Raw genomic sequence first — 22,262 nt, 5'->3', positions numbered from 1 at the left:
GGAAGTCTTGATTGTACTCACTGGGCCTGGAAGAACTGTCCTGTTTCTCTAGCAGGAAAATACAAGGGGAAAGAAAAATATCCAACCGTTGTTCTTGAAGCAGTCGCCACTCAAGACACACGAATATGGCATGCGTTTTTTGGATCACCAGGCTCTTTGAATGATCTGAACATCCTCGACCAATCTCCGCTGTTTGAAGATACCCTTTACAAGCGTGTGTAAGCTCTCAACAAGGAGAGCTTCACTGTGCGATGACGAGGGAAAGGAGACAAGGCTGAGGACAAGGCTGAGGCCTTGGGAGGACTTCTGGAACCAATGTTTCTTTTGATTGCGCAATCCTAGCTCAGGAGAGATGGAAGGAACATCTCTGTTAGACTATGTACAAGCTGAGAGGAAAGGAGAGAGAAGAGGAAACTGGGCGGACTCACCTAGCTCAGGAGAGATGGAAGGAAAATCTCTGCTGAACTAGGAGGGGCGGGGGAATGGTTGGACTAAGTATGGGTCTGTTTGGGATCCTGTGATCCATCTTGTGACACCCCGAAGGCGGGGGGTTACATTCTCCCCCCCCTATGAAAAAAGGGAAGATAACAATGTTGTGCATGGGGATGGGAGGAGGGGGGACGTTGGGTGGGCTGGAGACTTGGATTGAATCTGGCAGTCGGGGCACAGGAAGATCTGAGGATGTGGGTGGGACAGACTGCACCAGGAAAAAACAATGTTCCCTTGGAAGCAAGTGACATTTGAACAGCTCTGGCTCTATCCAGCATCTATCCACAGCTGGTACATCATAGCACAAATGCAATAACTAAGTATACATTTGTTTGCCTTGCACAGCCAGCAGCAGCTAGTGTAGCTCATTCTGCCATGTGCACACACAGCTTGTGATGTGCATCTGCTCAGGACTAATCTGCTCAAGCAACAGGTACTTGAGTTGTTCAACACCCCTCTCTCTACATTGGCACTGGGACAAGGGTGTTGATAAATGCATGCCCATCCCCCTGGTGCACGCCCATGCCCACACCCTTTGAAAAGGGCGTGTGGGGCCGCACACCCTTCGAAAAGGGCGTGTAGGGCCACACACCCTGTATTTGCGGAGGGCGTGCACACCCCTGTATGGGGGTGCAAGGCATGCCCCTGTATGGGCGTGTAAGGGCGTACACGCCCCTACATGGGCATGCAAGGGCGTACACGCCCCTACATGGGCATGCAAGGGCGTGCACGCCCCTACATGGGCGTGCAGGAGGCTCGCCGAGAGAGATACCTCTCGGCAAGCAGGCATAACATCCCTGCTCGCCGAGAGCCCCTCGGCGAGCAGGCATAACATCCCTGCTCGCCGAGAGCCCCTCGGCGAGCAGGCATAACATCCCTGCTCGCCGAGAGCCCCTCGGCGAGCAGGCATAACATCCCTGCTCGCCGAGAGCCCCTCGGCGAGCAGGTATACATACACCTGCCCGCCGAGCCTGCTCACCGAGAGCCCCTTGGCGGGAGCCTCTCGGCGAGCAGGCACACATGCACCTGCCCGCCGAGCAAGTATACCTGCTCGCCGAGGGGCTTACCCCTCGGCGAGCAGGTATACATACACCTGCCCGCCGAGCCTGCTCACCGAGAGCCCCTCGGCGGGCAGGTGCAAGTATAACTGCTCGCCACGTACACCTGCTCGCCAAGGGGCTCTCGGCGAGCAGGGATGTGAATGCCTGCTCGCCGAGAGCCCCCTCGGCGAGCAGGGATGTGAATGCCTGCTCGCCGAGAGCCCCCTCGGCGAGCAGGGATGTGAATGCCTGCTCGCCGAGAGCCCCCTCGGCGAGCAGGGATGTGAATGCCTGCTCGCCGAGAGCCCCCTCGGCGAGCAGGGATGTGAATGCCTGCTCGCCGAGAGCCCCCTCGGCGAGCAGGGATGTGTATGCCTGCTCGCTGAGGGGCTCTCGGCGAGCAGGGATGTGTATGCCTGCTGTGGAACTCCGACCGGTGCTGGGCCGGCGGCAGTTACTGGAAGGGAATGTGCGCTGTTGAGCGCTGCCTTCGTGGTGGTCCGGGGAGATTCTAGGATTCGAGTGATAGCGGAAATTTGAGGGGGGGGGATTTTGGTTTGAGACGACGGGAGGTAGATTCCCGTCGGTGGTGGTTTGTTTTCTGAGAATCTGGGGAAAAGGGCCGGCGAACTGGACCGGGGACAGTGATCTTAAAGGACAGGAATCTGGAAGAGGATCGGCGCGGGGGCTGAGAGGAGAAACTCAGAAGCTCCCGCGAGTATATCGGCGAACAAAGATCAATAAAATTTTGATTCAAGTTGATGAGATGATCTGACAAACAAAATTTTGGTTCAGACGAAATCCCATGCCGTCCCCTCCGCCTAAGCTCCGAAGAACTTAAACTTCAGGGATGATGACAATCTTGTGACAGGTCATCACAACCACCCGCGCGCCTATGCGCGCGCCACAACTGAAAAGGGAAAGACACAACAACTGAGAGGCTAAGAACAAAACCAACCCACCACAATCTAACCATCCAACGCGCGCAGTATGAAAAAAAAAAAAAAGAGGAGAGAACATAAAAAAAAAGGAAGAGTAACAAACATCTTAAGAAAATAAGATCAAAGAGCCAAAGAAAAGAAAATCCGCCGGAAGGAAACCGCTGGTCCTGAAACGCCTTGATGATTCCGCCGCGCGCGACGCGCGCTGATTGATCTTGACGACCCGTGAGCTGTTGTCTTGACGTCTGAAAAGTTGAGGAATCCGCTGCGCCACGGGCGCCACGAAAATGGCCACCACACTGCTCGCCGAAGGGCTCTCGGCGAGCAGGGATGTGTATGCCTGCTCGCCGAAGGGCTCTCAGCGAGCAGGGATGTGTATGCCTGCTCGCCGAAGGGCTCTCGGCGAGCAGGGATGTGTATGCCTGCTCGCCGAAGGGCTCTCGGCGAGCAGGGATGTGTATGCCTGCTCGCCGAAGGGCTCTTGGCGGGCAGGGATGTGTACGCCTGCTCGCCGAGAGGTATCCCTCTGGGCAAGCAGGCAAGGTGCACGCCCATACAGGGGCGTGCACGCCCTTTGACTTGCACGACCTTGGCAAATACAGGGCATGCGGCCCCGCACACCCTTTTCAAAGGGCGTGGGCGTGGGCGTGCCCCCAAGGGACGGGCATGCGTTGATCAACGCCTGTTTTGCAGATCAGGGGAAGTATTTACATACATATGTGTTTAACAGCACAAACTTCCCTGCCTTTGCTGTATGTACATCTACATAGCAAGACGCAGGTCTAGGCAGGCTTGTTGAACTTGCACCCAACAGTCATAGGCTCATAGCTCAGTGGCTCAAACTGTGCCAGAATGAACAATGCTGGGTGGCACTGGGGATCCTTGAGCTGGGCCAGTGAGCACTGAGCCATGAGGATATGTATGTACATAAACCACTAAAACACACTGAGCACCAAGGACACAGGTGGCACAGGATCAGAGCTACTTTGGAGCTGCAACCAAAGCTGTCAAATGTCACTTGTCTCCAAGGGACTATTGTTTTTTCCTGGTCAGCTGGGGAGGGTGTTGGTGATGATGCTGTCGGGGAAATTTGGTGCAGTTGGGGTGTCGGGAGCGGAGAGCAAAGGGTCGGGGAAGCAAATCAGGAGGTGGATGCAGGAGTGGGTGTTGCGGGTGAGGCTGAGTCAGTCATATCATCTTTGAGGCTTTCCTGATACTGGGAATTGATGTTGATTTTGGGACCAGTACCAAACTTGAGGTCCAGTTCAGCCTCGAACGCCTCCCATGCTTCGTCCAAGGCCCTGAGATATTCCTCTGAGTTGGGGTCTGCTTGAGGAGGAGGCTGGGGGCATGAACTTGAAGGAGGTGGGGGTAATGTTTGGATGGGAGAAGCCAGGGACTCGGCAATCTTGTTGGTGGAGATGATGGTGTTGATCTTGGGCAAGCTCAATGCGGAAGGCGAGGAGGTAGGCGGCAAGGGCGTTGAGGGTGTTGAACATATTAGGAGAGCCTTTGAGTCTGAATGGGTCGATGGCGCGCTGGATGAGGAAGAGGGGGCAGGGGATGAGTCTGAGGATGAGTGGGCCGCTGGTGCGTGCAAGCTGGCAGGCGGCGGAGGAGACGAGGGCGGTGAGAAGACAGCTGAGCGGGGCAGCAAAGCAGATTGGGTAGATGGCCCCGATGAGAATGTTGAGCAGGGCGGAGAGGTCCTGCTTGCTCTGGATGAGCTCGAGTGAGGTGGGCAGGGCATGTTCAGGGATAGAGTTGATGGCGGGTAGCTTGCTTTAGAGGTGGCCAAGATTGGCTCTTGGAAGGCGGAGGGGGAGTTCTGGGGGGTAGGAGGGCGTGTGCTTTCTTTGACTGGGGACGTGGCTGACGGCACGGGTCGCGGAGAGGGCTTGTTTGGAGAGGTTGGAGGTGAGTTGGGTGAGGGAGCGGAACACAGCGGAGGGGATGAAGAGCAACACAAATCTGGCAATGCCGGGGAGATCAATGGCGTAGGCGGCGTAGGCAAGTGCGGCAAGCAGACAGTCGAGGGTACCGTCCCAAGGCTGGTTGGCCCTGGACAGGTACGGTGTGGAACTACTCAAGGGGGAGAATAGAGCTTGGAAGGGAAATGGATAGCAACACTAGTACTAATGTAAGCTATGCAAGGGTGCTGATGAGGCTGCCTTCCTGACTAATGCTGAGGGGATGAGAGTAACACTAAGAAAAAGAAGAAAAAGGTGTGGCTGATTTCTGCTTGATCTTAGGAGCTAGTACTATGAGCTGACTACTGACTACTGAGGATGAGAGGGTTGGGGCAATGGTTGAAGGGGGAAAGCAATGGCAATGATTCACTGGCAATGGGTTGATGAGATTTGGGCACTATAATTTCTGTATCTAATAATCTGCATATAGTTCTCTGCATAGGGTACAAGTGAGGGGGGAAGGACAGTTCTTATATGAAGAAAGGATGAGCACAGACAGTGGAGGCATTCTGACTATGGGAATAAAGGAATGTACAAATGGGGAAGAGTGATGAGAACATAGTAACAGTGTGTAATGATGAGCAATGCTGAAAGGGGAATGTTGGTTATGGGAATAAAAGAATGTACTAATGGGGAAGAGTGATGAGAACATAGTAACAACTTGTAATGATGAGCACTACTGAAAAGAAGTAAGCACAGATCTAATGATGTAATGTGTACAATAGGTATAGTACATAATGAGAAATGTATGTAAAGGGTTTAGGATGTGAAAGTAATTATGTAAAAGTAATGTACTGTAATGATTCAAGTAAGTTACTAATGAATTGAGTATTGTAACTAATGAAGACTGTAGGTTGTCTGTAAGTCTTATATCCTCTATAACTACTGAACCATTGAAGATAAGGGTATACTATGTATGAGTGACTATATGTGAAATTTAATGTAGAATCTGAATATGCAATAATAATGAGGTATTTGTGAAGGGTTATGGGGAAATGTTCAATGTAATGATGAATATATGTAAAAGAAAGCAATAAAATACTACTTATGGTTTGGAATGGAGCACCACAACGGTCGGGCGGCAAAGGCAAACGGGAGGCGGTGGTGGGAATAGATGGGCTTGAGGATGGCCTTCTTGCGGTGGCCGGTGCCCGTGCTGGGCGTAGAGCTGGAGGCGGCGAAGGCGCTGGGCGGGAGAACCATGGTGGGCGAGTTGGGGGCGGGTCGGCCGTGGAGAGGCTGTGGTGCCATGGCGGATAGGATGTGGAGCTTCTGGGGGGAAGGGGTGGCTTCAGGACAGTGTTTGGTTGGCGGGAGGGGGAGTGTACCAAGGCTGGGCGGGGAAGCGAACCAGATCGCGGAGATGGCACCAGTGAGGATGTTGAGGAAGCCGGTTCCGTGGCTGGAGAGGATGAGGAGCCGCTTCGGCTGGGAGAAGAGCTGGTGGATGGTGCCCCGGAGTGGCAAGGAAAGGATGGCTTTGAGTGGGTAACGTATGTAAAATTCCAAGCAACTAAGAGTATTTCATTATTGTTAGACTCAAGTTTCTTCTTAACTATGTACAATGAAACAGAAAGAAACTTCATTGTAGCTAAACAAATGAAATGTTAAGTACCTAAGAGCAGAACAGACTGTTTGCTTCTTGGCTGTGTTTCTGGTGAAAGTGGAGGTGATCGACTGAGATGAGGATTTTGCGGAGAAAGATTTTGAAAAAGAAAAAAGATGATCGAAAAGGAACAAGAAAAAGATCTGTGATTGATCTTATTGGTTGACGAGAATGACTGGTCTCCTTTGTTCAACTATGCCTCTTCCGATGATGTTATTGATCAATGCTTAATTTTATTAAGACTAATTCTGGTGGCTAACGCTGGCGAGGTTATTCTTTGCGCGAGTAATGAGGTGGTTTTTCTGTCCATCTCGTTCGCCTTGGTCTCGCCTCCACCTCTGGTGGGTCGTGAGGCTTGGGCCTGTTCCCTCGGATACCTGTGGCGGGTTTTGCCTGGATATTCCGAAGAAGAGGCTGAAGTTAGTTTCATTCCTTGGATATTCAAGGAGCTGAAACTCTGTGGCTTACCAGGCTGTGCAAGGTAGCTTGTGTCGTGTTTTACACGTTTCACACTACTGTCTGCGACAGGTTGGGGAATCTGACAGGCTGGGTTGCTTTGAGTCGCCAGGCGAGAAGCAGAAACTGGAGCAGTTACTCCAATTGCTGCCAGCGATCTTCGTATGGTGCAGCGTCCCGTTGGTTTAGTGAGAAAGTGCGCGAAGTTGGTGTCTGTCTTGATGTACCGCAGCTTGATGAGGTTGGACGTGACTAGCTCTCGGACAAAGTGCAGGCGAATGTCCATGTGCTTCGTGCAGAAGCCGTTTTGAGAGATTTCGCTTCGCGCTAGATCAATGGCACCTTGATTGTCTACTCCTACCGGTATATTGATTGGAGAGTAATCGAGATCAATTTCCGATATGAGATTCGCTAGCCATTTGAGTTCCCTGCCGAGATCTGACAAAGCCTTGTACTCTGCTTCGGTGGATGAGAGAGACACTGTTGCCTGTCTGCTTGCTTTCCATGAAAGGACTTGTTGATTGGTGATGACTACATATCCTGTTGCCGATCTTCTGGTGTCGGGGCAGTTACCCCAGTCAGAATCCACATTTGCACTGATTGCGAGGCTGGGTTGTTTTGAGAACACAAGCCCCACTTGTTTGGTACCGGATAGGTACCGAAACACCTGCTCAGCCGCGCGGTAATGCTGAATACCCGGAGATTCAAGATGTTGCAAAAGTACACTGACGGCGTAGGAAATATCAGGGCGGGTGAGAACGCTAAGATAGTTGAGTGACCCAACGAGGGCACGGTAGTTTACCCCAAGGTTTTGAAGCTCAGCGATTTCATCTGTTGTAGCCTTGCGAAGATGGGTCTTGGGGTTGATCGGGCAGGATGCAGGAGGAGTTTGGTCAAGGCCGTATTCAACCAACTTTCTTTCTACGTATTGCGTTTGATGGACGTGTAGTCCGTTCGGCGTTCTGTCGATGTTCATGCCAAGGAGGAATTCTGCCTGTCCAAGGTACTTGATGTCAAATTCCTTCTCAATCTCGGATTTGAGGACCAAGGGGTCCTTGCTGATGACCACAAGATCGTCAACGTGGGCATATATCCACGTGGCTGGTCGACTCGGACTATCGGACCGATGAAAGACGCACGGGTCGGAAAGGGTCGCTCGAAAGCCAACAGATTCAAGAAAGCCATTGAGCCGTTTGTACGAGACCAAAGAGGCCTGTTTGAGGCCATAGATGGCTCGCTTGAGTTCAAAGATTGTGCCGTCCGGACAGGGATAACCTGGAGGGGGCGTGAGAGTGACAGTGTTGCTGAGGGGACACGTGAGAAACGCGCTGCAAACGTCAAGCTGATGGATTAGAAGATCATTGTTGACAGCAAAAGAGAGTAGGAGGCGGAGTGATGCCGCCTTGCCTGTCGGAGCGTATTTGAGCTCGAAGTTGACTCCGAAGGTCTGGCGAAATCCCTGCGCACAGATGCGCGCTTTGTATTCAATGACCTGATTGTCAGGGCCAAGCTTCTTTCGGTAGGCCCATGTGGAAGCAATTGGTGAGTCGGAAGATTCTTTGGGACGTTCAATCCATACCTGATGCTTCTTCATGTTGTTGATTTCTTTGAGTTCCGCTTCTTTCCAGTGCTGCGAATCGGGGCTATTCATGGCCATGACGTGCGACTTAGGATCAGTGCATGTCGAGATGTAACACACTTGTCGACGAGTGCGACCGCCGGAGATGATGTTGCTTTCATCGATGGCGCTCTCAATTGGTTTGGGAGGCTGGTAGCCCTGGACGTAGACCCAACGTTTGCCAGGCTCCGGGCTGATGGGATGATTCTCAACCGGATCTTCAATGAGTTCATCGTCAGGGATGTCGGAGGCCTCAATTGCTGACTCCTCAAAAGGAAGAAGTGGCTCCGACTGGAATATCGGCAAGGATGAGCTGGATTCTTCGAGCGTAACATTGTGACTTTTGCTTAGGGCTGGACATGTTGGAAAGTTGCTTTCGTCGAACTGGACTTGACGTGAGACAATAACCTTGTTATTGCAGTGCCGAAGAATCCGGTAGGCTGACATGTCATTTGTGAATCCAATGAGGGTGCCATCCCAGGCAATGGCATTGAATTTGGCCTCCCGATTGACTTTCGGCTTCAGAGCCCATGCCCGACACCCAAAGGGTTTGAGGAAATGTACATTTGGTTTGTGTTTAACAAAGAGCTGCATCGGGGGAGATCGGCTCCTAGCTAAGGATGGAAGACAGTTGGTGGTGGTGGCAGCTGTTAGGACTGCCTCTCCCCACCATTCGGCCGCCATGTTGGACTGGAGAAGAAGACATCGTGTCATTTCGATGATCGTGCGGTTTGCCCGTTCCGCTATGCCGTTGTGCTGTGGAGTGTAAGGCGGTGAGATGTTGTGTTGAATTCCTTCAAGCTGGAGAATTTCGCCAAGGGACTTATTGCAAAATTCACCGCCCCCGTCGGTCACGAGCTTTTTGATGAAGTTACCGGTTTGTTTCTCATAGAGTGTCTTGAAGTCAATGATCGCCTTGACCGCGTCAGATTTTTCGCGGAGAAGGCTGATGTTGATGAAGCCGGTGTGTTGGTCGACCAAGGTAAGAAAGTAACGGGCCCCACCGTTGGTAGCCGGGCTGATTGGCCCAACCAGATCTCCGTGGATGACTTCAAGGGAGTGTTTGGTGGGCGAAAAATGGCTCTTGAATGGCAACTTGCTCATTTTTCCTTTCACACACGTTTGGCATGTTTCTCTTAAGTTCCTGGGGAAAGGTTCATCAATGACGGCCTGAATGCGCGCAAAACTTGCGTGTCCAAGGCGCTTGTGCCATCTCTCGAATTCACTAGGAATTGTGGTTGTGCTGGACATGGCGTGTTCGGACGGAGACAGTAAGCCCACAATTTCAAGGACGTTCTTGGTTGTGTCTGCGCAGATAGTGTGTTTGCCGTTCAGGGTGATGAACATGATTCCGCTTTCCAAGACAATCTCAGCTTTTTCTTGAATGAGCCGGGCAAAAGACACCAAATTGGTGGACGGGTTGGGAACGAAGAGAGCGTCGTGGAGTGTGATGATGGAGTTATCTTTCAGCATCAACCTGGCAGTACCTTTTCTGGTTGCCATTAAGCTGGAGCTTTCTTTGCCGGATCCAGTGACGATGTATACAAAGGTGGGTTCCGTCTCGGTAAAGAAGTCGAGTGAGTTGAACATGTGTTGACTCGCCCCAGAGTCCAATATGACCGCGTTCTTGCTTGTTTTCTCACTGCCGGTGTGGTAGGCGTAGTGTTCAGCGCTTGCGGCCTGCGAGTTTGGTGCCGAGGCCGTGGTTGCATAGCTAGCGGCCTTGTTCTTTTTGGGAGGACGCAGCTCTGGGTGCAGGGTCCAACACTGACTTTCTTCGTGGAATGCCTCGGGGTTGTGTTTTCCACCTTTGCAGCTGATATAAGGGCGCTTTCGACTCTGTGAGATGGTAGCTAGAGCTAATCCTGATCCAGATGCCGCAGTGATAGCGTTCCTAGCTTTGCGAACTTGTTCGTGGTTAGAGATCTGACGAAGCTTGTCAAGCAGGGTGTACGGGTTCGATAGACTCGTCATGTCGGTCAGAAGCCTTTCCATGACATCAGGTTTCTTATTGGTGACTTGCTCTATGATTGAGCAGCTAACAATATCCTGCATGACGTCAATTCCGATGGCGCTGGCCTCTGAAAGTGCGCTTTCAATTTTGACGACAAATTTGAGGAGATCGTCCTCTAGCCGGACGTTCAAGTAGCCGGACCAGACCCTGTAGATGCTGTAGATTGATGCAGCCGCATAATTGTCCTTCAAGCGATTCCAGATTTTGTAAGGATCCCTACCGCAGACGGTCGACAGGCTGTTGAAGATTTCTTGGCTGATTTTCGAGTTGAGAACTAGCCAGACTTCATTGACTTTCTCCTGCTCTTTCTCAGGAACCGGGTCCGGAAGTGGATTTTCGCAGATTGACCATAGTTTCTTGAACTCGAGGTAGACTCGCATGGTTTCCGACCAGTTTTGATAGTTGGAGCCATTGAAGGAGGGAATCACAATGATGTCCTTCTCCTCTTTCTTGCTGGTCGCTGCTGGTGCCATATCTGCTCTGCTCTTTTTGTTGCTGTGGGTCGAGGAGGTATAGCGTCGTGCGTCGAGACTGTAAATCTGTAAAATTCCAAGCAACTAAGAGTATTTCATTATTGTTAGACTCAAGTTTCTTCTTAACTATGTACAATGAAACAGAAAGAAACTTCATTGTAGCTAAACAAATGAAATGTTAAGTACCTAAGAGCAGAACAGACTGTTTGCTTCTTGGCTGTGTTTCTGGTGAAAGTGGAGGTGATCGACTGAGATGAGGATTTTGCGGAGAAAGATTTTGAAAAAGAAAAAAGATGATCGAAAAGGAACAAGAAAAAGATCTGTGATTGATCTTATTGGTTGACGAGAATGACTGGTCTCCTTTGTTCAACTATGCCTCTTCCGATGATGTTATTGATCAATGCTTAATTTTATTAAGACTAATTCTGGTGGCTAACGCTGGCGAGGTTATTCTTTGCGCGAGTAATGAGGTGGTTTTTCTGTCCATCTCGTTCGCCTTGGTCTCGCCTCCACCTCTGGTGGGTCGTGAGGCTTGGGCCTGTTCCCTCGGATACCTGTGGCGGGTTTTGCCTGGATATTCCGAAGAAGAGGCTGAAGTTATTTTCATTCCTTGGATATTCAAGGAGCTGAAACTCTGTGGCTTACCAGGCTGTGCAAGGTAGCTTGTGTCGTGTTTTACACGTTTCACACTACTGTCTGCGACAGGTTGGGGAATCTGACAACGTAGGAGTGGGTGGGGAACATGCTGAGGCCAACGAAGGAGAGTGCGACGTAGAGGATCTGGGGGTGGAGTAGCTTCTGTAACTGCCGGCCCGGTGCCTGGCGAAAGGAGTGGTAGGCGGCGAACGTCGTGGCGCCGATTGCCTCTCTTGCCAACTAGTAGCCAAGTACGTCACTGTCTCATTGGATACCAGGGGCTCAAGGCCCCAGTCAAGCGAATATCGAAATGATCCAAAGGCCTTCAATGGTGGCGAGGCTGACCGAGGAAGAGTGGCGGAAAGGGCAAGTAAGGCTTTTTCCATGCGGGCAATGCGCTCCTCGTGGTTGGCAGCGGTCTGGTTGGAGGGAAAGCAGCTCAAGGCAGGGCCAAGGTTCAGATTCCTGGCGTCTTGAGGGTGAAGGGATGGCTTCTGCTCAGGTTTGATGCGTTCACACCACTCGGATCTACTTCTTGGCGGGTTATCGGCGGTGGGAGATGCTGGTGTTGGGACTTTTTGGCAGGTAGGACACCTTTGAGTGTAAATCTTGATTTCATCGCGCATGCGCGGCCAAAAGAACGGCCCACGAAGATCACGAAACAGTTCAAGGAACCCCGGGTGTCCCATTTTTCTATTGGTTCTGAAGACCAATTCAAGTAGGAGTGCTGAGTCTGCTGGGAGGATCAGACGTCCATCAAAGAAAAGGAAATCGTCAATTATCGTGTAGTCTGGACGCAAAGAGGTGGCCTTCCTAGCTGCTTTTCAGAAGGAATCAGCGGCATAGCCCGACCTAATCCTTTTCTTGAGACGGTCAGAGAGGCGGGAAAGTAATTGAGATTGTTGGTTAGGCATTGGACAGGCGAGGGCGGGGGGTCAACAGGGAGCGGGCAGCGACGGGCGAAGGGCGAGGGGCAAGGGGGCCTTATGGGCCGGTTGCAAAGTTCGAGGACGAGGAGGCTTTCTGGGCCGGTTGCGAGGTTCGAGGGCGAGGGGCTTTATGGGCCAGTTGCGAGGTTCGAGGGCGAGGACAGGCCGGGCTTCTTTTGGAAGGCAGCCACGAGGTTGGTTCAAGAAAAAAAAAGTGTAAGCTCTCAACAAGGAGAGCTTCACTGTGCGATGACAAGGGCAAGGGGACAAGGCTGAGGACAAGGCTGAGGCCTTGGGAGGACTTCTGGAACCAATGTTTCTTTTGATTGCGCAATCCTAGCTCAGGAGAGATGGAAGGAACATCTCTGTTAGACTATGTACAAGCTGAGAGGAAAGGAGAGAGAAGAGGAAACTGGGCGGACTCACCTAGCTCAGGAGAGATGGAAGGAACATCTCTGCTGAACTAGGAGGGGCGGGGGAATGGTTGGACTAAGTATGGGTCTGTTTGGGATCCTGTGATCCATCTTGTGACACCCCAAAGGCGGGGGGTTACAGCGTGGTCCTCAGGTCGAGTTCACCATTAATAACAACCAATATCACTATGGTTATTACCTTGCCGATGGAATCTATCCTAATTGGCCAACTATGATGAAATCCAAGTCAAGCAGCATCGATCCAGAATCCAAGGCATATACAAAAGCGCAAGAATCCACCCAAAAAGACATTGAACGAGCTTTTGGCGCACTCAAAGGAAGATTTAAAATATTGGAAGTCCCCGCCCGTAGTTTTAATAAGCTTAGACTGAACAATATCATGTTATGTTGTATCATTCTGCACAATATGATCATAGATGAATGTGCAGAACCGTTTGAACTCCCAAATTGCCTACCATACAACACCCGAGTGATTCCCCCAATCCCCAACCAGCCAACACTTGACTCCACCGAGATCTCATTCAGACAAATGGACATGCATTCAGAGTTCCATTATAGGTATCTCTTACAAGACCTTGTAGATGTGCAATATCGACAATACCGCACTCAACATCAGATTGGTGATATTAGTGATAGCAGTAGTGATGATGACAGCAATAGTGACTAGCCAATTCAAAATTTGTTTCACTTTTTTCATTTCTAGAGAAAAAATGAAATACAATGTGTTTTTTTTGACAAACTAAGTATGTGAGAATGAAAAAACTGGAGTAAAAATGGGGGGAAATGTGTATTAAGCAAGCTCGCCAAGTAGTGGATCCAAGGGCAAAGTGTCTTCATCATTGGCGCTGTTATGGTCTTCGCTTTCCAATTTGCTGTCTTCACCCTTGTATTGGGATGCAGATTGGGAATTGGGGGAATTGGACTGATCATCGCTCAAGGGTATTGCATTTAAAGCAGCTTCTGATTGCTGCTGTTTCTTCCACTCCTTTTCTCGCATCTCTTCCATTATTGCTTTCTCTTTGGTCATGAAGTACTCCTTTGCGTAGGGGTCCGTAAGAGTAGAGAGATCCTTATCCATAATTGACATGTTCATTTGTTCCAACTTCAACTCGGCCTCTAGTTTAGATATTTTATTTGTTTGCTCTTGTAATTTATTTGCTTTCTTGAATTGGGCGCTTCGCTTTGCCCCTTCAGCCGCATTCTTCTCCATAATCTTGAGTTTTTTCTCGGATAAGCGGTTGTCAGCGGCTTTTTGTTTAGCTTGTTTGATACCCACAGGTCGGGGTGCCATCTCATTAAGACTCAAAGGGGGATCCTCAGCATTGTCAGATGCCGCTGTTTGAGTGTTCGCGTGGGCTTCAGAAGAAGGTGCAGGGGTTGTCGACGGTGCAGGTGTCGACGGTGCACTCTTTTTGGTACTGCTAGGAAAGGAGGCATCCCTCCACTTCTCGTGGTATCGGAGAACGGCCCAAGCTGTATCGTAGGTGAACATCTTGTGAGTCTTGTCATAGGACGCTTTTTTTGCTTGTTTCAGAATGTCTGCTTCGGTCGTTCCTGAGGGTGGGTTTTTCTTTATCTTGTTGTAACAACCGGAAAACTTGACGGTACCCTTTTGGAGGAGATCCCACCTAAACCAATGCTTTAGTTTGTGCAGCAAAATATGATAGATATGAGCTAGCCACGTACCTGTTTGAAAGTGTTGTTTTTGGTCTAGCGCTGTCACTACCGGTGGTGTGCGTGCGTTTGTGGAAGCTCTTTGTGATTCGGACCCAAAACTCATCCTTTTTCTGCGAATTGTTTAAGATTGTGTCCTTCGATATCTCAATCCAGCAGCGCGCCAAGATCTCGTCCTCGGAAGGCAAAAAGTTTGGATGTTGTCCCATCGTAGGATGCGTGATTGATCTTGCTGGCGTGTGGATGTACTTGTCTTTATCTCTCCTTTCTTTTCCCCGAAATGCTCGGGGAGGTTAACCTTGCGATTTCCAGGCTAAGTATTGCATATTCAAAATGCCCCAGCCTGAGGCTTGATTTCAGGCTAAGGCTTGCTAAATTTAGCGGGCTCTAGCCAGAAATCAAGCCTGGGGCTTGTTAGCCGGGGGTTAGCCCGGACCAATGCGAGTGCCGGCCGGGTTAAGTTGCCCAAAATCGTCAACTTAACCCGACAAATGTGAATGCTCTAACTTTGAGCCCTTTTTCCGCTTCAGCCACCCCAGCTGAGGACACCGAGATGGCGCCAAACGGCCCATTCCATACTCCTGACAGGTCGCCTCAGACCATGCCAAATGCCAAGATCCCACAAGCCCGAGCCGCCTGCGCCTCCTCAATCCATACGGTGGAGTCTACAAACCCGCCTTCCCTGCTGGCTGATACCTGTCAAGAGGCACCTCGAATCCTTGCGCCCCCGCAGACTACCACCCCGGCCGTATTGTCAAATCCCGACACTCTGCGTCCGCTCCCTTGAGCCCAGTCCGTGCCAATCCATGTACCGCCTCCGCACCGCCCCATCAATCATGGTGCGGTGTTAGATCGCCGAGTCAAAGAAATTTCCCGCAACTTGCACGACACCTTCCCCAACAATCCCATCTGGGAGGATGTGGTATTTCCCGCGACTGCCGTACTCGAATACCTGGGCGCCTTCTGCGGCATGTACCACGACCTACTTTACATAGCCGCCGTGTCACCCACTCAACACTGTTGTAGGTACGTGACTCTTCTCGCCAGAATCCACCAACTTGCCGAACGCCTTGAGCTAGCCATCATTTTTCCCACCAACAAACACATCCTCCAAGCTTGGCGCGATCTAGATGGAGAGCTGCAAAACAAGCCGCACCCGGTACAGGTGTCTACGCCACAGCTCTGCACCATCCCTCCTGTGGAGCGCACCCGTCGCGCTTCTCACTCCGCCCTTCCCTAGCTTCCCTTTTCATTTTCCGCTCCTCTTTTGTTGTCTCCCCCTCTTGTATATATTCCTGTCCTGCTGGAAAACACTTGTAATACATACATACAGGTTCTGAGCCCCGTGCACAAATGACCGCCACATTGAGAGAGACTGGCAAACAAAATAGTGAGCCAAAGGTCCGCCATCCTCTGCAGTCCACCAAGATTTTTATTAGTGCCTTTACTGCCCCAGAAAGAGAATCACTTTAGTCCCTGCACTTCCTTATTTTCTATTTTATCCTTCTTCTTTTTTATTTCATTTCATTTTATATTTTTTCCGCCGCTTTACTGTAACACAATCCAGAGAAGGCACTGATCCACAATCCAAGAGAGAAATCCAGAGAAAAAAACCAGAGAAGAGACCAATCTGCCATCCAAGAGCCTGCAAAACGCGCAAGGTACCTGGTCTGCCTCAGAAAGATTTTTCCGCACAAAAATCCCCGTACCCTGCACCTAGAAATACAGATAGACAACAAGCCAGTGAAAAATATAACAAAACAGAAACCAAACTCAGATTATAGGCAACAGTGGGCCACTATGCTATGCCAAAAAATGAGCTAACAGCAGATCACGCGGCCCTTTCTGCAGCATCAAACCACTTAAACTGGTGAGGATATTCTAGGAGCCTCCCTGATCAAAATGGTTGAGCAGGACTGTTGCATCAGGGAGTCAGGACATCCTGGTCACCAGATGCAGAGCAAAAATTCCATTTTGAGGACAGTTCAGCTAACATGGTCTGTTTGGCAGAATTTAACTGTTTGCCTTGTGTGGATTGAACCATAAGCCTCACTGGGAGATCAGTCAATTAGGACTGCGCAATTCAGGGAGTTTGGAAAATCATGTTGCCAGCTGCACCGCTGTAATTGGCAGTTACATAGCTGATTTCTAGCGCAGTGTAGTGGCCCACTGTTGCTATAGGGTAACAAAAATTCTGGGGTGGCTATGTAACCTGGCTGTAGACCAGATAGCGTACCCCCTCACCAATAATCACTTGTGGCTTCTGCCTGCCACAAATCCCGCCCCAGCCTTTTTACCACTGTCCCCAGCGGTCCGCAATCTCTGACTTTGCTGCAAGGGTGGAGGTGCCTGATCCACACCTTCTCCATCTGACACAACCTCTGAGCCCAAATCTCCGTTGCTTGCCGCTGCATCTGTGCCTTCCGTGTTGTCAGAGCTTGCCAAAGACAAAGCATCGCCCAGAACCTGAACCTCCTCCTCAGAGTCATCCGATTCCAAAGTCTGGTCAAAATCTGTAGAACCCTGCGCATAAAACCATTTGACGTGAGTAGCCGCCACCCACCGCTTCAAGGGCGTCCCTTCCAGTTCTTCCAGCTCGTAACTACTGCCCGGTAATTGCAACACAACACAAAAAGGAACATTCCAACAATTAGCAAACAGCTTTCTGCACTGCGACTTGAGGCTACAATTATAAAGCAGAACCAATTCCCCCTTGCGGAGTGAATTGCGCAGCCTGTAGGAGCAGCGGCGATACCAATATAGCGCACCCCCTTAGCACAACTCTCCTTGAGGCGCGCCGCCACCTTTGCAATAGTCAAATCCCACCGCAACAGCTGCTCCGCTTGCACCAGGAGCAATTTGTCCACTGATTTAACTTTCCACCAGTCTACCACCCAGTACGTGAACATCTCTATGTCCACTGGCAGGACTGGCTTGCACCCAAACAGCATCTCATAAGACAAGTACCCTGTAGTTGGCTTAGTGAAAATCTGGTCTGCAAACATCACGGCAGGCAAATACTGTTGCCACTTCTTACCGTCTTCGCCGCACAGCTTCACCAGAGCACTCTTGATCTGCTGATGGCCACGCTCAATCATTCCCGCACCTTCCGGATAGTACTCCATCACTTTGCCAAACTTAGCGCTGCACGATTCCACTAATTTCCACAAGCTGCCGCAAAACTCCGTGCCGCCATCCACAGTGATCAACCACACACACCCAAACCTTGCAAACCAGTCTTCTTCCAAAAACTGCTTGACTTTCGCCGCCGTAATTCACCAGCGGCTGCGCCTCCACCCATCCAGAAAGATTGTCACGCACCACAATCAAGTACTTGAATTTTCCCGCCTTGATGTGCACCACGTCCATGGATATCCAACTGAAAAGTGTATCCATCTCCGTAGGCTTACCAATCTCTTTGGGCAATTGCAGGCTACACTTTTGGCATTGCTCACAACTTTTTACCCATTGCCACACGCTTCTCGTAATGCCTGGCCACCAAAACCGTGCCTGCATGCGTTGTTTGGTTTCTGCTTCGCCTTGGTGACCCAATTCCTTGTGTAAAATCTGCAAGACTGCCACACCACCACCACTGGATGCACTGGTGCGCTCCGAAACCACAGCTAACCCTCATGTACAAAGAAATTCGCCGCTATCCGCTTGATCCAGCGCTGCACCGTAGACTCAATTCCCACAGGGTAGCAAAGACTTGTCAAGAAATTCGCCAAGTAATTGTACCTAGCTGTCTGCCTCACTGGCAAGCCCCCGCCCTCTTGCGCAGTCGCTTCACTTTCCATCCGCACGTTGAGAATACGCCGCTTGGCCAACGCAAACCAATCTTTGTCGTCTTCTAACGGAATGTGGGAAAGCACGTCCAGTAACGTGAACGCTTTCCCTGGCATGTGAACCACTTCAAAGGAAAACAACTGCAAGAACGCCACCCAGCGCGTCATGGATGTTTGGGGCAACAACAGACAGTTGATCATCCGCACCAGAGCCTCTGCATTGACAAGCAATTTGAAATAGACGCCCCAGAGTATATGCTGCAATCTCCGCACAATTTTTGCCACTCCACACAGTTCTAGCTTTGGTTGAGAATACCACGCCTCAATCAGGTAAATTTAGCCTACAAGTTTTAATTGTTTTACTTGTATCTAGTTAGTTTCTCTCAGCATCTAATAAAGAAATCTATTTCAGTTGCTCCAATTTTCTCAGAGCTGGTGTAAAAATTCAGCTTGCCAGGAGGTGTGTATTCTTCTTGGCGAGCTGGACTTTAACCAGCTATCCAGGGGGTGTGTATTTCTCTTGGCGAGCAGGACTTTGACCAGCTTGCCAAGAGACATACCTCTCGGCGAGCTGGACTTTTTCCAGCTGGCCAAGAGACATACCTCTTGGCTACCAGCTCGCCAAGAGGAATACAAGTCTCCTGGAGAGCTGGACTTTGATCAGCTCGCCGAGAGGTGTGTATTCCTCTCGGGAGCTTGTCAAATTCCAGCTCTCCAGGAGACATGTATTCCTCTTGGAGAGCTGGTAAGAATCCATCTCGCCGAGAGGCGTGTATTCCTTTTGGCGAGCTGATCAAAATCCAGCTCGCTGGGAGGATCCGAGCGAGCTTGACCAAGCCTCTCTGGAGGAGAGCCCCGCAGGGTCTCTGTAACGGAGGCTCGCGCTTCGTGCAAGGGGCGCCAGCCTGCCAACTCAGAAAGGAGGACTGACTAATTTCGGGATCCGAGGGATGTATTCCTCTTGGCAAGCTGGTACAAATCCATCTCGCCGAGAGGTTTGTATTTCTCACAGCGAGCTGGTCAAAGCCCAGCTCCTGGGTGTTATGTATTTGGAACGGGCTCCAGCCTCTGCCGCATCTGGGGGAGGCACTTGGGCGGTACCTCAAGCCCAAAAAACAGGCACCCGGCACTGCCCGGCAGGTGCGCCGCGGGTGCCGGGTACCTCGCAATGGGTCCAAACCATTACAATTCTCTACTCCAAATTTTTGTAAATTTCAATTGTGAACCCCCCTAGTAAATCAATTTATCTTAAGTGCAGCTGATTATAAATGATGGTGGTTGGTTCCAACTAAAAAGGCAGACTTGGACGTATCTGGGCTACTTCTTTTTATACTTGCGCTTGCTGTCCTTGCGCTTGCTGGCCTCTTTAATGGCCTCAAAAAATGAGTTTATGACATTTGTTGCGGCCTTCGTAGCTGAAACCCGGTTCAAATAAATACGACCTGTCTCATGTAATAGTTCACCATCCGCACCATAGACCCTGACCCTCCCAAAATCCCATTCTTTCTGAAGATAAGGTTTTGCTAGTAGAGTAGGATATGGAGATTTATTGAGTATGAAATTGTTCCCCGTTTCATAATTCTTGAGAATATAATCAATCTTCTTTTGTTCCTCATCGGTAGCTTTTCTGGGAATGGTCTTTGGTAGGTATTCGGGCGGATCCATTGTCAGTTGGGGGTCACGTGGGTACATGCCATTTATGCATGGTTGGCCGGGGATTTCTCCTGGTTGTGAATGATCCATTTCTCCTGTTCGTAAATGAGCAGGTGGTTCTACTGGGAAATACACACTTGGGCATGTGCACGGGATGTTCTCTGAAGAAGCTGCTGGTGTTAAGTGATCAACGGGGGCAGCGGGGACAAAGCTTAGCGCAGAGCATAGTAGTATTATTGAAGGAAAATTTAACATAGGAGTCACTTGAGCTTGATATATATTCACTGGATCTATTTTGATATGAATTTTCTATGCTGAAAGAAGGATTGAAGCTGCCTTTAGACTAAGACAAAGAATCAGAACAGCTGGCGTGAGACCAGAAACTTCATATCGAGAGAAGAATCTCGTCGAAGTGACTCACCGACGATTCTCGCTGAGACTGGAACGTCAACTTTTTTGCAGTATGATTTTGCGACAAACCTCTACTCTTCTGGCGAAGTTCACTAAAACCACTGCGCAAGATCATATCCTAGAGTATATTCATGTCGAGCTACAACGAGTGGGGCAGAAATCTGAATTCATGTATGTATCATCGGAGGTATACCTTGGCAGTCAATTTTTAGCCCCAGGGCGATTACGAGCCCGCAGTTTGCGGCTGTGGTATTCCGAAGCACTGTGATGTAAAACGCGCGCTGTCCACGTTCGATGTTGCTCGCCGCTTAAACCTTTACTAGAGTTCAGAGGTAGCTTCGCCGCCTGCAACACGTTCAGGTTACCGACATAAATATTCGAGGTTCTGAAATCGCGTACATTGGACCCTCAGGGTGCATTTTTTTCCCGCAGTAATGTCCTGGTGACTTGCAATCTCACCAGAATTGCAGTCTATACGCAGTCAGTCTACGTATTCATGCCGTAAGAGAAACTGAATACGTAGACTGCCTGCGTATAGACTGTAATTCTTGTGAGATTGCAAGTATAAGGGTGTAGGACACCAGGACATTACCTCGGGAGCATACCGACCGTAAAAACACTTTTTGCTACCGTCGAGAGAAGGACTTCTTGACCACCTATGTTAGCAGGCCCTGTTAAATGTCACTGAGCTCCAATCTTCATCCCAAACGTCCCTAGTTTGTTACATACCAAATCTGTTCACCAGCCCTCCCCCCAGTACGCCGCATCCAAGCATCTTCAACCCTTACTTCTAGCCATATATACTAATTAGACAATTTCTGATGTTAAGGCACTCCGCGATAACGCTTTTGTGCTATTACTTGGTACCAAGATGTGCCATGGCCGCCCCCGTTCGTGGTCTTGCTACAAACCCCCCCGTAATTGAAGCGGAGATGAGACCTTCTCCCGTTCCTTTTTCCCTCTCGGAATCTTATCCGATTCATAACTTGCGAATGCGATACGCAGGAGGAACAAGTGATCCTACGATATACTTTCAGAAATTGGATCCTCTCCATCATTTAAAAAGAAATAAAGAAGTCAACATCCCTGGCCCAGACCAGGAATCAATGACAAAACTCTTCGACCCAAAACCGCAAGATACGATTTTAAAGCCACCCAGAATAATCACCGCAGATAGGCTGGCGGCTCAAGAAGCTGATGTAACTCCTGAAGAAGATAAGCTCATCAACTACATTCTTGAATATGAAGACCCAGGGGCAGCTTACGTGATTATTATTGGCCCAAATGGCGAGCATATCATACTCAAAATGCCGAAAGCTTACTGTGATTGTCAATACGAATGTGGAAAGGTCGCGGTCTATCGCGGTGATGGCACGCTGTTGAGAGAAACGGGGTGTTGTCATACAAACTGCGGGTGCATAGCAAAGGACGTCTGTGAATGTATTGAGGACTGTGCGCTAGCGTTTATTATCGGTTCAAATAAGCAGCACCATAATCACAAATACTACGCAACTCTACCTGATTCCCATATTCGTGATTTGCAACACTGGTTGGAAGGCCGGACTGTAACCAGAAGAATGAAAGAACAAGCTGATCTTGAGTTGTGTAGGAAGTATCGACAACTGCTCCCCCCTCAACTGAGAAAGGATTTACCATGGGAGAAGATTCACCAAGCGCTTGAAGTCCAGAACTTGTAAATTGGAATGAAGTCCATGTTCTCACTCTTCAGACTCCATTAAACTCTATACTGCCAACGGAGCATGCGCCAGAACGCAGCGAGACTTGAGTTGAAGCTTTTGTGATGTGAGGCCAAGATATAAAGTCTCCGATCGAGCCCTGAGTCGATTAGGATTTTTCTTTTTTTTCCCGCTCCTTTCTTGATTGTCGGTCGTCACAGTACACCTATCAGATCATTTCGCACTCGTTTTAAACTCTAGCTCTCTCCAGTGCTTCATCCATCTCAATCCTTGCTACGTCGAACTTAACACAAGCCCCTCGCTGCTGCGGGCGTCTTGTCTTGCAAAGCAAGCCTCCGATAGCCCTCGGCAGGAGGGACTTGCGCCTTATCGCCCCTTTTTGCGGGGGCAAGATTCTAGATTTTGATGGGAGGAATTTTCAACAGTGTATAATTCC

General features: G+C 50.0%; 4 protein-coding genes across 4 annotated transcripts; 1 reads left to right on the top strand and 3 right to left on the bottom strand.

Annotated features, from left to right (window-relative positions):
• Positions 1-3,611: 3,611 nt before the first annotated feature.
• Positions 3,612-5,691, bottom strand: PtA15_14A47 (uncharacterized protein; the record flags this gene model as incomplete). Its single annotated transcript, XM_053163200.1, has 2 exons — positions 3,612-3,915; positions 5,534-5,691. 2 exons carry the CDS (start codon positions 5,689-5,691, stop codon positions 3,612-3,614), a joined length of 462 nt encoding a protein of 153 aa, XP_053026722.1.
• Positions 5,692-13,396: 7,705 nt separating this feature from the next.
• PtA15_14A46 (uncharacterized protein) lies at positions 13,397-14,098 on the bottom strand (the record flags this gene model as incomplete). Its single annotated transcript, XM_053163189.1, has 1 exon — positions 13,397-14,098. The coding sequence occupies one exon, from the start codon at positions 14,096-14,098 to the stop codon at positions 13,397-13,399; it is 702 nt and encodes a 233-aa protein (XP_053026721.1).
• Positions 14,099-19,382: 5,284 nt separating this feature from the next.
• Positions 19,383-19,730, bottom strand: PtA15_14A45 (uncharacterized protein; the record flags this gene model as incomplete). Its single annotated transcript, XM_053163178.1, has 2 exons — positions 19,383-19,480; positions 19,508-19,730. 2 exons carry the CDS (start codon positions 19,728-19,730, stop codon positions 19,383-19,385), a joined length of 321 nt encoding a protein of 106 aa, XP_053026720.1.
• A 1,277-nt stretch (positions 19,731-21,007) lies between these two features.
• Positions 21,008-21,826, top strand: PtA15_14A44 (uncharacterized protein; the record flags this gene model as incomplete). Its single annotated transcript, XM_053163167.1, has 1 exon — positions 21,008-21,826. The coding sequence occupies one exon, from the start codon at positions 21,008-21,010 to the stop codon at positions 21,824-21,826; it is 819 nt and encodes a 272-aa protein (XP_053026719.1).
• Between the last annotated feature and the right edge of the window lie 436 nt (positions 21,827-22,262).

This window comes from Puccinia triticina, chromosome 14A, assembly GCF_026914185.1.
Source record: "Puccinia triticina chromosome 14A, complete sequence".
Classification (NCBI taxonomy): Eukaryota; Fungi; Basidiomycota; class Pucciniomycetes; order Pucciniales; family Pucciniaceae; genus Puccinia; species Puccinia triticina.
This window is presented reverse-complemented; position numbering and strand designations above follow the sequence as displayed.